This window comes from Dasypus novemcinctus, chromosome 10, assembly GCF_030445035.2.
Source record: "Dasypus novemcinctus isolate mDasNov1 chromosome 10, mDasNov1.1.hap2, whole genome shotgun sequence".
NCBI lineage: Eukaryota > Metazoa > Chordata > Mammalia > Cingulata > Dasypodidae > Dasypus > Dasypus novemcinctus.
In genome coordinates, this window is record NC_080682.1 from 106,660,598 (window position 1) to 106,675,072 (window position 14,475).

The following is a 14,475-nucleotide window of genomic DNA, read 5'->3' on the forward strand; positions in this document are numbered from 1 at the left end:
AACAGTATATCAAAAGAGTTATACATCATGACGAAATGGGATTTACTCCTGGTATGCAAGGCTGGTTCAACATAAGGAAATCAATCAACATAATATACCACATTAACAAATTAAAGGAAAAAAACACATGATCACCTCAATTGAAGCAGAAAAGGCACTTAACAAAATCCAGCATCCTTTCTTGATAAAAAATACTTCAAAAGATAGGAATAGAAGGAAAATTCCTCCATCTGATAAAAGGAATGCATGAAGAACCCACAGCCAACATTGTTCACAATAGGGAAAGACTGAAAGCTTTCCCTCTTAAGATTGGGAACAAGACAGGATGCCCACTGTCACCATTGTTATTCAACATTTTACTAGAAGTTCTAGCTAGAGCAATTAGACAAGGAAAAAAATTAAAGGCATTCAGATAGGAAAAGAGGAAGTAAAATTCTCACTATATGTGGATGACATGATCTTATATTTAGGTATTTCTAAAATGCCTACAACAAAGCTACTTAAGCTAATAAATGAGTTCAGCAAAGTGGCAAGATATAAGATCAACATGCAAAAATCAGTAATGTTTTTGTACACTAGTCTTGAACAATCTGAGGTGGAAATCCGGGGGGGGGGGGGGATTCCATTTACAATAGCAACAAAAAGACTCAAATATATAAGGATCGATTTAACAAAAGAAGTACAGAACCTATATGCAGAAAACTACAAAACAAAGCAAAAAGAAATAAATGAAGACCTAAACAAATGGGAAGGCATTTGTATTCATAGATTAGAAGACTAAATATCATGAAGATGTCAGTCTTGCCCAAACTGATTTATAGATTCAATGCAATACCAATCAAAATTCCAACAGCTTACGTTACAGAAATAGAAACAGCAATTGCCAAATTCATTTGGAAGGGAAAGTATACCCAAAAAGCCAAAAGCATTCTAAAAAAGAAGAGTAACATGGGAGGAATTTCACTGCCTGACCTTGAAACATATTACAAAGCAAGAGTAGTCAAAACAGCATGGTACTGGCATAAAGAGAGACACATTGATCAGTTGAATATAATTGAGAGCCAGAAATAAACCCTCATCTCTGAGGTCAACTGGTTTTCAACAAGTTACCAAGTCCATGTTAACAGGACAAAACAGTCTCTTCAACAAATGGTGCTGAGAGATGGGATATCTATAACCACAGATTGAAAGAGGACCCCTATCTTAATCCTTATACAAGAATCAACTCAAAATGGATCAAAGACCTAAATATAAAAGGCAGGACCATAAATCTACTAGAAGAAAACGTAGGGAAACAACTTAAAGAACTTGTGGTAGGTCATGGTTTCTTAGACCTTAAACCCAAAATACATGCAACAAAAGAAAAAATAAATAAATGGGATCTCTTCAAAATTAAACACTTTTGCGCCTCACAGGACTTTGTCAAAAGGGTGAAAAGGCAGCTGACTCAATGGAAGAAAATATTTGGAAATCATATATCCAATAGTGGTTTAATATCCATGATACATAAAGAGATATTACAACTTAACAATAAAAGGGCAAACGACCTGATTAAAAAATGGACAAAAGACTTGAATAGACATTTGTCCAAAGAAGAAATACAAAAAGAAAAAAACACAAGAAAAAATGTTCCACATCACTCATGATTAGGAAATGCAAATCAAACTGCAATGAGATATCATTTCACATCTAACAGGATGGCTACTATTAAAAAGACAGGGAACTACAAGGGTTGGAAGGACATGGAGAGATAGGAACACTTATTCACTATTGGTGGGAATGTAGAGTAGAACATCCCCTGTGGAGGACTTTTTGGCAGATCCTAAAAATGTTGAATATAGATTTGCCATGTGACCCTGCAATACCAGTACTGGATATATACCCAGAAGAGCTGACAGCAGTGACACGAATAGACATCTGAACACCTATGTTCATAGCAGTATTATTTATGATTGCCAAAAGTTGGAAACAACCCAGGTGTCCACTAATTGATGAATAAAGAAATTGTAGTTTATTCACATGATGGAATTTTATGAAGCTGTTAAGAAGAAATGAAGTCATAAAACATATGACAACATGGATGAACCTAGAGGACATTACGTTGAGTGAAGCAAGCCAGACACAAAAGGACAAATACTATACGATTGTGTTGGTATGAATTATATTGTGTAACATATTGCATGATTCCATTTATATGACATGTAAATATAATCAGTTTATAAAGATGAAATTTCATTAGTGGCTATGTAGGGCTAGGGAAGGAATGCTAAGGGGTGTGGAGTTTGTTTTTTTTTGAGTAATGAAATTGTTCTAAAATTTTTTGTGATGAATGCACAATATTGTGATTTTACTAAAAGCTATTGATTATACACTTTAGATAGATTTTATGGCATATGAATATATCTCAATAAAACTGCTAAATAAATAAATGTAAGAATATCCAGAGACAGCAGCTCTGTACAGCAGGGGAAACGGAGAGGTTGAGAGGTGAAAAATTTTCTTGTTTTTCTGTGTTTTTTTCTTTATTATTATTATTAAATAATGAAAATGCCCTAATAATGATTGAAGTGATGAATGCACAATTATGTGATTATACCAAATACCACTGATTGTACACTTTGGATGAATATTTTTATTATGTATTTATATGTATTATATATATGTATCAATATGTATCAATAAAATTGACTTGTTAAAAAAAAATAATGTACTTAAGAAGGCTAACATGGTATTGGCATTATTTGTAAGTTCCGAATAAATGTTTCTTTCCCAGTCTCTGAGGGCATTCATGAACAGACTGTATGGTCACTTGGGGTTGCTAGAGAGGGTGACCAAGTCAAGTCTCAGATGGGCAGCCACACTGCACATGGCCATTTAACCATGAGATTCCAGTTTCACTTTTCTTGGAATAATTATTTCTTTTTTTGGCAATACTGTTTTAAGGTAATTATCAACCACTCCCCACCCACCACATCCCTGTAAGATACAACAGCAATATTTGCTCCAATGGATGGGACACTTAAGGCCTAGAAAGGAAATGGACCATATAATTGGTGGACAAACTATCCATCAACTAATATTGACTCAGTGTCCATGCCATGTAAAGTACATTGTTCCGAGCTCTAAGTGAGTATGCACAGCAGGAAGACAGGATGAGAAAGAGGTTTCAACTCAATATCTAGCCCTGGCTTTGCCATGAATTTACTGTGTGACCTTGAGCAAATTTCTTCCTAAGCCTTGTTTTCATCTTAATCAGTGAGGGCGTAGGTATGTATCTCTAGAGTCTCTTTCAGCTTGAACAATTTATTTTTATTTTTTAAAATTTTTATTTATTTCTCTTCTCTTCCCGCCCCCCCCCCCCCCCATTATCTGCTCTCTGTGTCCATTTGCTGTGTGTTCTTCTGCATCCACTTGTATTTGCAGGTGGCACCGAGAAATTGTCTCTTTTTCTGTTCCACCATCTTGCTGCGTCAGTTCTCCGTGTGTGCAGTGCCACTCCGGGGTGGGCTGCGCTTTTTTCATGTGGGATGGCTCTCCTTGAGGGATGCACTTCTTTCGTGTGGGGCACCCCTATGCGGGGGTGCCCCTGCATGGCATGGCACTTTCTGCGCACAGCAGCACTGTGCATGGGCCACCTTACCACACGGACCAGGAGGCCCTGGAGATCGAACCCTGGACCCCCCATATGGTAGGTGAACTATCAGTTGAGCTAAGTCCGCTTCCCTCAGCTTGAACAATAGATATAAATTATTCACAGAGTCAAAAATCAAACTTCAGGGAAGCAGATGTGGCTCAATCAATTGGGCTCCCACCTACAACATAGGAGGTCACTGATTTAGTTCCCAGTGCCTCCTCAAGAAGACAGCCAGCTGGCAGGACGGGCAGGCTAGGTGAGCTGACACAACAAGATGATGCAACAAGAGACACAAGAAGAAAAACATGACTGACACAGCAAAGCAGGGAGCAGAGGTGGCTCAAGCAATTAGGCACCTCTCTCCAATATCAGAGGTCCCGGGTTTGGGTCCTGTTGCCTCCTAAAGAAACAAGGAAGACAAAAAGCAAGTGTAAACAACAAGGGGGTGGGGAGAAATAAATAAATAAATAAATAAATATCTTAGAGAAAAAATTAAACTTCAGATGTGAGAGGACTCACATTTATTTCCTGGAAGCCAATGAGGACACAAAACTCTGGGAGCTCAAAAGGACATTAGAAGGCTGCACTGTCCAATAAAGCAATCTCTGGCCACTTAACCTATTGAACATTTGAAATGTGGCTAGTCCAAAACAAAGTATGCTGTAAGTGTAAAATACACACTGGATTTTGAAGACTTAGTATGAGAAACAAAATATAAAATATCTCATTAATAATACTTTCATATTGATGATATTTTGGAATATTGGGTTAATTAAAATTTATTATTATTTTTTAAAATTTAAAATTAATGTTACTACTTTTTAAAATTTATTGAAGTACATCACTTATACATGAACATATATAAACAGTAAGAGTATAGTAATAGCTGTGATCTTATAAAATAAATATACATAACATCATATAGGGATCTCATACCTCATTCTATCACCAATATCTTGCATTGTTGTTAAACATTTTAAACTAATGATTAAAGAACATCCTCAAAATATTACTACTAACCAAAGTATTTTTCCCTCAACCCACCCTGTTAATATAATCTTTATATCATTTATACATGAACATACATAAATAATAAGTATATAGTAAAAGTTATGAATTTACATAGCAAACATGCACAATATCATACAGGCATCCCATTCATCACCCCTCCACCAGCAACTTGCATTATTGTGAGACATTTGTTACAGATTATGAAAGAATATTGTCAAAATCTTACTAAAAATTATAGTCCTTATATTACATTTGGTGTATTTTCCCCCCAACCCACCCTATTATTATATTTAAATATATTTTTTTGACAGAAGTTGTAAACTTACAAAACAATCATGCACATGTGCAAAACTCCCAAACAACACCCCTCTATCAACACACCATATTGTGGTGAAACATTTGTTACAGATTATGAGACAATATCATCTGATTATTAACAGGTTCAAAGCATACATTTGGCAAACATTTTATTTTCCACACTCCCCCATTAGCAACAGAGTACATCTTTGGCACAATGCAAAAATATTACATTATTACTGTTAACCACAGTCCATAGGTCACTCCAGTTATATTTTCCCCAAGCTTCTCCATATTCCCACCACTCCACAAGAGTGATGAACATTTGCTCTTGTTCAGAAAGGACATTTTTCCATCTGTACCATCAACCACAATTCTTATCCACCTCTGGGTTTACTGTGCTTTTTCAGTTCCTAGATTATTCTCTAGCATTCTGTCAACTGGCATTTACATCTTTAGACTACCATTTTCAGTCACATTCCCATTTATAAACCAGCTATTCCTCACTATAATGTATTATCACCAATTCTGTACATTTCTGCACTTTTACAGTAAAGTTAATTAAAACTTCTACATACATTAAACATCAGTAGTCCATCTCAGTCCTCCTCTTATCTCCTTTAAGAATCCACCACCTACTACCAGGGCTTGAAGATATTTTCCTACATTTTCTTCTAGAAGCTTTATGGTTCTTGCTTTTTTATTTAGGTTTTTAAATTCATCCTGAGTTAACCCTTGTATAAGGTGTGAGATAGGCATCATTTTTCCTTCTTTTGGCTATGGATAGCCAGTTCTCTCAGCACCATTTGTTGCATGACTGTTCTGCCTGAGCTGGGTGGATTTGACAGGCTAGTCAAAAATCACTTGACTGTACATACATGTGAGGGTCTGTCTCTGAATCATCAATTCAGTTCCATTGGTCTATATGTCTGTCTTTATGCCAGTACCATGTTGCCTCCACCACTGTAGCTAAATAATATGATTCAAAGTCCAGAAATGAGAGTCCTCCAACTTCACTTTTCCTTTTTAAGATGTTTCTGGCTATTCAGGACCCCTTACCCTTCCTAACAGACTTGACAATAGTGTTCTCCATTTATTTTTAAAATGCTGGTGGAAGTCCCCTCAGAATTGCACTGAATCTGCACATCAACTTGAGTAGAACTGACATCTTAATGATATTTGGTCTGCCAATTCATGAGCATGGAATATTCTTCTAATTATTAGGCCTTTTTAAAAATTTCTTTTAACAATGAGTTGTAGTTTTCTGAATACAAATGCTTTACATCATTGTTTAAGTTTAGTCCTGAATATATGGGTTTTATGTCATATTTTATTTTCACTACTCTTTTGATACGTTTAGTTACTTTTATTGATATAATGTTCATTTCTAGACTCTTTTCCAGGCCTCTCTCTCCTGACTTTTCTTTTCAGGGTATAGCATACTCTTTAGTATTTCCTGTAAATCCAGTCTCTTGGTTACAAACTCTTTCAATTTCTGTTTATCTGTGCATATTCTAAACTCACCCTCATTTATGAAAGACAATCTTGATTGTCTTAATGTAAGATTCTTGGCTGGAAGTTTTCCTCTTGCAGTATCCTAAATATATCATACCACTGTCTTCTTGCCTCCATGGTTTCTGGTGAGAAATCAGCACTTAATCCAATTGGGTATCCCTTTCCTCTTACTGCTCTCAGTATTCTTTTTGTCTTTGGCATTTGACAGTCTGATTAGTATGTATCTCGGAGTTGGTCTATTCAGATTTTTCAGATGGGAGTTATGTTGTGCTTCTTGGACATGGATATCTGTGTCCTTCAATAGGGTTGGGAAATTATCTACCATTTATTTCTTCAAATAGTCCTTCGGCTCCTCTTCCCTTCTCTTCTCCTTCTTGGAGACCCATGACACATATGTTTGCACATCTCTTGCTGTCATTCAGTTCCCTGAGACCTTCTTCAATTTTTCCATTCTTTTCTTTACCTGTTCTTTTGTATGTTCACTTTCAGAGGCCATTTCTTCAAGCTCACCAATCCTTTCTTCTGCCTCCTCAAATGTACTATATGATTACAGTGTATTTTTAATTTCATTTATTGTGACCTTCATTCCCATAAGATGTGCTATTTTTCTATGTATGCTTTCAAATTCATCTTTGTATTTACCCAATGTCTTCTTAATATTCTTAATCTCTTTATCCATGTAATTGAAATTATTAAGGAGATTTGTTTGAACATTGATGATTAGTTGACTCAACTCATTTATGTCATCTGGAGGCTTATCTTATTCCTTTAACTGGGCCATTGCTCCCTGTTCCTTGCTGTGGATTTTAATTTTTGGTTGGTGTCTTGGCATCTGAATTACTAGAGTATTTATTCTGGGTGCAGTTTTTCTCTTTAGTTTTGGGCTTCCTGGGCTTTCTCCCTTGCTGGTTGTGCAGCAGGAGCCAAGGATGTAATTGGTGCTATAAACTGTGGAGGCTCAAGCTGCCCTCATTGCCCCAGGGACCGATGACGCTTCTCTCAACTTTCTCCTTTGCCAGGGGTAGGGACAGAGCCACAGTTGTGTGGAATAAGCCAAGTTGTGCAGACCTAGACTATAGTTACCCAGAGAGACTGATGAAGCTTCATGCCCCTTTCTCCCTTGTCTGGGGTGGGGACAGAGCTGCAGGTGTGGGCAGCAATCCAGGCAGTACAGGTCCAAGATAACTGCAGTTGCCCCTGTAGACTTCTGATTATTCAGTCTGTGCCAGCCAAATGTACCTGCAGTTTCCTGGATAGGCTGGCGCAGGGCCTGCCAGCTCCCTCCCTGCTAGAGGTGACGCTGAAGCCTAGGCTAGGGCTGCAGGCCATTCTGGGTAGAGGAACTGGTCTCTACCATCACTGATTTTCAGTCAGCCTGACTTCCCCTCTTGCTGGGAGCAGTCAAAATGACGGCTACTGGCCTTTTTCTGACCTGGACAGGTTGAAACTTAAGCTGTTCTTAGGGTTATACTTTAGCCAGTGGGGTTTACTAATCAGTAGCTCAAGTCAGTGGCCATCCATCTCTTCCTCCCATTTTTGGGAAATGGAGTTTCTAACTCCAGCCTCAGAATAGCTCATGAGGCAGCTTGCACTGCCAGGGTATGATGATCACCAGCTTCCACAGCTAGGCCTGTATTTTCCTGGAGAGGCTGGTGCAGGGCCCACCAGCTTCCACGCTGCCAGAGGTGGGGCTGGGGTTTATGCTAGAGCTTCAATCCAATCTGGATGGAAAGAAGCCAGTCCCTACCAGCACTGTGATTTTCAAAGTCTGTCTGCTTCCCCCTCGTGCCAGGTGCAGAGTTAAGATGGTGGCTACCAGCCTCTTTTTGACTTGGATGGGTTCAAACTTTAGCTGTTCTTAGGATTATATTTTAGCCCACCGAATTTACTAATTAGTAGCTAAAATTGGTGCCCAACTGTCTCTTCCTTACCCATTTTTGGGAAGTGGAGCTTCCAGTTCCTGCTACAGAATAGCTCCTGAGGTCGCTTGTGCCTCCAGTGGAGAATGGGCACTGGCCTCCAGGGCATGGAGTGCTCTACTTAGGAATCTTCTCTGCAGATGGACAGTCTCCTGCTTCCATTCTTTCAAGGATGTTGCAGGATGCTCCTCTGGTCTTCTGGAGCCCCCAAACAGGTGCTTTAGATAGCTCTGGGTGTTTACTAACTGCCCTGTAGCAGGAGCTGACTCTAAGAGCTCCTTACTCCGCCACCATCTTGCTTGTTGTCCCTTTTTAATTTTTCAATGTGGCTACTAGAAAATGTAAAATCACAATGTTGCCCACATTATATTTCTATTGGTCTAAGGGGAAACTGAGGCCAAAAGAGGATAAACGACTTGCTCTCACAGCTGGGTCTGTAACAAGGATTCTTTTATTCCAGGTTCTTTCCACCTTAACTAGCTGTGGTACCCACCTCCATGACGGCCTCTAATGACCTTCACTTCCTGTTGCCCTTGTGTAGTCCCTTCCATACCAATTAGGGGTAACCTGTTAAAATACTGCTGAAATGACTATGTGTGACTTCCAAGGCTAGGTCATAAAAGACATTGCGGTCCAACTTGTCTTTCTCTGGGACAACTTGCTTCTGGGGAAGCCAGTTACCAACCAGAATGTGACTGAGCTATATTGGAAGCTGATTCTCCAGCCCCAGTCAAGCCTTCAGAGGACTGCAGCCACAGCTGACATCCTGACCACAATCTAAAGACAGGCCCCAACCCAGAACCACCCAGCTAAGTCTCTCCCAAATTCCTAACCTGCAGAAAATATATGAAATAATAAATGCTTATTTTTACATTGGTTTAGGGTAATTTGGTACACAGCAGTAGGTACCTAATGCACAGCCATACAGACTTAAAAGATTGCATGTAAGAAAAATTCACTTCTATCTCTGGCATTTTTACATTAAGGGAAATTACTGTTTTTTCCCCAGCCTGTGGCCAACTAAAAGTAGCTGTATTATCAGGTTTGAAGGATCAAATCCAGGAAGACAGGGTCCCATTTTGTTATTTGAAGAGGCTTTTCCTTCTTTCCTTTTTTGAAGAACGCACCCAGGTCTCTTGGTTATGAAAGAGCACCACATCGTATCGCCTTCACCTGGGTCATCCAGAAATTTGATTTTTCCAAATCAAAGGAACTGGAGCCCAGGATTGCACCATTAGATGCAGTACTGAGGAAGTTACAAGTAATTGTGAAAGGACAATCTACGGTGTTTTAGTTTCCTAGGCTGGTCAAGCAAATACCATGAAATGGGTTGGCTTAAACAATGAGAATTTATTAGCTTACAGTTTTAAGGCTACAAGTCCAAACCAATGCATTCTCAAGGCGATGCTTTCTCCCTGAAGCCTGTGGCATCCTGGGGCTGGCTGCGGCTCCTGGCCTCTCCCTTCTCTTCCAGTTTCCATCCATGTCCAGCCTCTTGCTTCCTGGGGATTTCTCTTCCTCTGTCTGAACTTCATTCCGCTTATAAGACTCCACCAATAGGATTAAGACACATCCTGATTGAAGTGGGCCACACCTTAATTGAAGCAGCCTCCTCAAAAGGCCTGACGTTCACACCCACAGGAATGGGTTAAATTTAAGAACGTGTTTTTCTAGGATACATGCAGCTTCAAACCACCACATATGGCATCTTTCTCTAAACTGAGAAACTGGTGTCAATAATAATAACCCCTTATATTTATATAGCATTTGAGGCTTTTTATAGTGTTTTCACATCTAGTATCTCTGGGGTAGGTGAGAAAGAGATAAATAAACCAGAATACATATAGAAACAATGGCTCAGAACTTGCAACTTGCCTTAGTCTCATGGCCTGGGAATGACAGGCCTGGATCTAGACCCTGGGTTCCAATGACTCCAGTCGGTGTTTGTGCTTTCCAAGGCAGGACCACCTGGCTGTAATAACAGGAATGCCTTCAACTGAGTCTGTCCTCTGAGGTCAGCGTGCACTTGTAGGTCTCTTCAAATGCCTCAAGGAAAGAGGGCATTACTTCATCCACACTGATGTGCCTCTGCAGCTCCTTACTCAGGGAAGTGACACCTGTCCCCACCAGCCCACAGGGCACGATGTGTTCAAACCACGTCAGGTCCGTCGAGCAATTCAGAGCCAGGCCATGGGTGGTGATGTGCCTTCCACAGCGGACTCCTGCAAGGCAAGTCAAAGGTTCTTAGAACAGATGTCCTTCCCTCAGCTTGCTGCAGGACCTGACCCTTAGTGCAGTAAGGGGACTGGGCTAGATCCATTTTTTTCCAACTTTACTTTTGGAGCATCCAAATGGTTGTGCACAGATAAGGGGAAGAGGAGAAACTAGAAGGGTGGAGGGAGGCTCTACAGCAGCTGCATTTACTATGTATGACGGGGTTTCCAGAAAATGTCTCGATACAGAGATTCTGTTGATTTAAAAAATTAGTATGAAAACTACTAAGCCGCCTTCGTTGTTGACATTTTGTCTCACGGGAAGTAACCTGGAAGGTAATTCTCATGTCTCTCCATCCGTAAAAATTACTGTTGGACTAGATGGCGTCTGAAAGTCCTGCTGGCTCTGAATATAAGGTATCTGTGAAAACGCTTCAAAACCCTTAAACGCGTCCAGAAGTTCAGATTCAGAGGCCGCGCCATACACACCGCCTCCCAGACCGAGCTCCGCCCTCATTGGTCCAGCTCCCCCAGGCCCCGCCTCCAGCGCCCCGCCCTCGGCCCCGCCCCCCGGCGCTCACCAATCGCGCAGATCTTGCGGTCTTCCAACCAGACGCCGGTGTACGGCGGCGGCCTCGCACGCGCGGCCTGTAGGCCCTGGAGGTCGCACAGGCGCACAGCGCACGCCTCCAGCGCCGCTACGTGAGTGCGCAGGCGCAAGCCGAGGCGCCGCAGGTCGAGCACTGGGTGGCAGAGCAGCTGCCCTGGGCCGTGGAAGGTGGCCAGGCCGCCGCGGCCTGTGGAGCGGACCTCGGCACCCAACGTCCGTAGCCGCGCCGCCTCCTCGGGAGTCAGGCCACCGCGCAGCCCGACCGTGTACACGGGCCGCGCGGGCTCGCTGAGCAGGAGCGCGCCCGCCTGAGTCGCGGGCCGGGCGTCGGTGCCTGGCTCGGCCAGCAGCCGCCGCAGCCAGCTCTCCTGCAGCTCCAGCATGTCCGCATAGGCGACTCGGCCCAGCCGCACCAGCCGCACCGCGGGCCGCATCGCGCCACCCGAGGGCTCCGCGGGACCCCGCCCCTGTCAGGGCTCGGGGTTTGCGCCGGGAGGGGCGGGGACTCGTGGCCCCGCCCCGAACCGCCGCTTCTAAGTGCCAGTTACAAGCTGGTGGGAGACCGTGACCCCAGGACTAAGCGCAGGTTATGGCTCATCCATTCAGTCATTTCATACCAATATTTAGTAACTGCCTGTGTTTTGCAGGCCCTGTCCGAGGTGCTTGAGATAGCAGTGCAAAATATACGAGAAAAGAGAGATCTGTCTTCGTAAGCTTACTTTTAGTGGAGGGTGCAGACAACAAGCAAGTATTTAAAAAGTTATTCCACATAGTGGTAAGTTCTATGAAAAGAAAAATAGAACAGGGCAATGTGGTGTGTCCTGGGTTGACTGTCCTCTGAAGGAGGAGATTAGCGTGCAGGTTTATTGGGGGTGGGGGGTAGAGGTGGTTTTAGGAAATATACTTGTGAGAGTAATGGAAGCAGGATCAGTCAGAGGGAGAAGCTGAACTGCAAAACAAATGTAGCAGAAATCTCAGCCAGTTCTAGGGATTCTTTGAAAGGGGGATGACCTTTCAGAGATGTTACAAATTAAAGCATGGGGGACAGAAATTTATATCCAGTCTTTAGATACAGGCTGCACTTTGGCAAGGTGCTTCCTTCGGGGACTTACAATTCCCGGAGAGGGACTCAATTATAAGCCATCAGCAACCAACTCCCAGAAGCTGGGGGAAAGACGGGCTTGGTTCTGAGGGTGGATCTGAGCAGCCACACCACAGCATCCATTATATTGTAAATGGAGTGACATTTTAAACTGTGCTAAATTCATTCATTGTTACTAAGTACCATCAACTATGTGTTAGGCCCATTGCTAGGTAATAAGGATAGACAAAGCTATCCCATCCCCGTGTTCTTAAATAGCCAGAACCCAGATTTCATGCCCTCAATCTATCCTCTGAATCTGTCTTCCATCCTCCAATCAAAGATTGCTCAGCTGAAAAGAGAGAAAATGAGGGAGAAGAATTTTCAGTATGCAGAAAGTATAAAGAATAATATGTAAAGAATATTACAAATTTTAATATTTGCTTCCGGTCTTTTTTTTTTTAAAGAAATACTGTAGGAAAACAAAAGAAAAAAGCATAAATAGCATGTTACTAGTTTTGCAAAACTGAAGAAAATATTCTGAATATTGATACGGTTTTTGTTTATGTATGCATGAAACATGTTTAGAAGGCTACACAAGAAACTGGTAACATTGATTGCTCCCCTGGGTGGCTGGAAAACAGTTAAAGACTTTGACATAAAACTCCTAAACAAATATTAGCAAATTGATAAATTAAGCAATTTATAAAAGGGTTAATATATCATGACTAAGTAGTCTTTATCCAGGAATTCCAAGGTTGGCTTAACATTATAAAATCAAACAATATAATTCACTGTAAAGAAGAAAACAACATATTGTTCTGGCAAATGCAGAAATAGCAGTTGACAAAAATCAAGATCTATTCTGACTAAAACTTTCAGCAAACTAAGAATAGAAGAGAAATCTGATGAAGGGCATGGCATCAGTCAGGGTTCAGGCAAAAGGAGAAACTAGACAAGATTTTTAATTAAAATTTTTATTTTGAGAAAATGGTATACTCACAGTTTTCTCTAATGAAAATATCTTGCAGGAAGCAGATGTGGCTCAAGCAGCTGGGTACCTACCACATGGGAGGTGCTGTGCTAGGCTCCTGGTTCCTCCTAAAGAAGACGAGCAAGACAGCAAGCTGATGGAATGGGCTGGTGCGGCAAGCTGGTGCAGCAAGATGACGCTATGAGATGACACAATGAGGAAACACAATGAGAGGCATAAAGCAGGGAGCAGAGGTGGCTCAAGTAATTGGCCGCCTCCCTCCCACATGGGAGGTCTCGGTTCAGTTCTCTGTGCCTCCTAAAAAGAAGATGAGCACACAATAAACAGATAGTGAATGCAAACAATGGCGGGGGGGGGGGGGCGGGGAAGGGATAAATTTTTAAAAAATAGACATCTTGCAGAACTATTATACAATATCACAACCAGTATATCACAGTGATACAATTAAGTTACAGAACATTTCCCATCACCAAAAGGTCATGTTGCTCTTTTATAGCCACACCTCCCCCTCTTACCCCCGGCAACCACTAATCTGTGTTATATAAATGGACTCATACTGTATGTAACTGTTCGGAATTTGCTTTTTCACTCAGCATAATTCTCTGGAGACTCCTGCAGGTTGTTGTGTGTATCAATTGTTTCTTCTTTTTTCCTGCTGAGTCAGTAGTCCATGGTATGTATGTACCAAAATTTTGTTTAACCATTCACCTGCCAAAGAATTACTGGGTTCTTTCTATTTTTCAGATATTACAAATAAAGCTGCTGTAAACACTTATGTACAGATTTTTGTGTGAACCTTAGTTTTCATTTCTCTGGGGTAAGTGTCCAAGAGTGCAATTGTTGGCCTGTATAGTATTTGTATGCTTAATTTTTTTTTTTTTAAATAAGGCAAGGGACTTTTTAATCACAGATGATGTGAAACGAATGCCTCATCCCCAAAATAAATGTTGGGGTATTGTTTTTTTAAAAAATTTATTGAAATATATCACCCACACACAAACATAACATAACATAATAAGTGTATAGTACAAAACAAACATATAAAATCATACAGGAATCTTATAACTCACCCTACCACCATCACCTTACAGTTTTGTTGAACCTTTTAAATTAATTATTAAAGAGCATTGTCAAAGTACTACTACTAACCAAAGTATTTTCCCCGAACCCTCCCTATTATTATTATCTTTGTCATTTATAT

At 41.1% G+C, this 14,475-nt stretch overlaps 1 protein-coding gene across 1 annotated transcript; it reads right to left on the reverse strand.

Annotated features, from left to right (window-relative positions):
• Nucleotides 1-4,126: 4,126 nt before the first annotated feature.
• Nucleotides 4,127-14,052, reverse strand: LIPT2 (lipoyl(octanoyl) transferase 2). The gene is made up of 2 exons (XM_004482654.5): nucleotides 11,171-14,052; nucleotides 4,127-10,598 (listed from the first exon to the last, which is right to left on the reverse strand). Exons 1-2 carry the CDS (start codon nucleotides 11,631-11,633, stop codon nucleotides 10,369-10,371), a joined length of 693 nt encoding a protein of 230 aa, XP_004482711.1. The 5' UTR covers nucleotides 11,634-14,052; the 3' UTR covers nucleotides 4,127-10,368.
• Nucleotides 14,053-14,475: the final 423 nt, after the last annotated feature.

Coding starts and splice junctions, on each gene's coding strand:
- LIPT2 (XM_004482654.5), bottom strand. CDS start 11,633: ATGCGGCCCGCGGTGCGGCTGGTGCGGCTGGGCCGAGTCGCCTATGCG. Junction 10,599..11,170: donor CCGCAAGATCTGCGCGATTG/GTGAGCGCCGGG, acceptor CTTGCCTTGCAG/GAGTCCGCTGTGGAAGGCAC.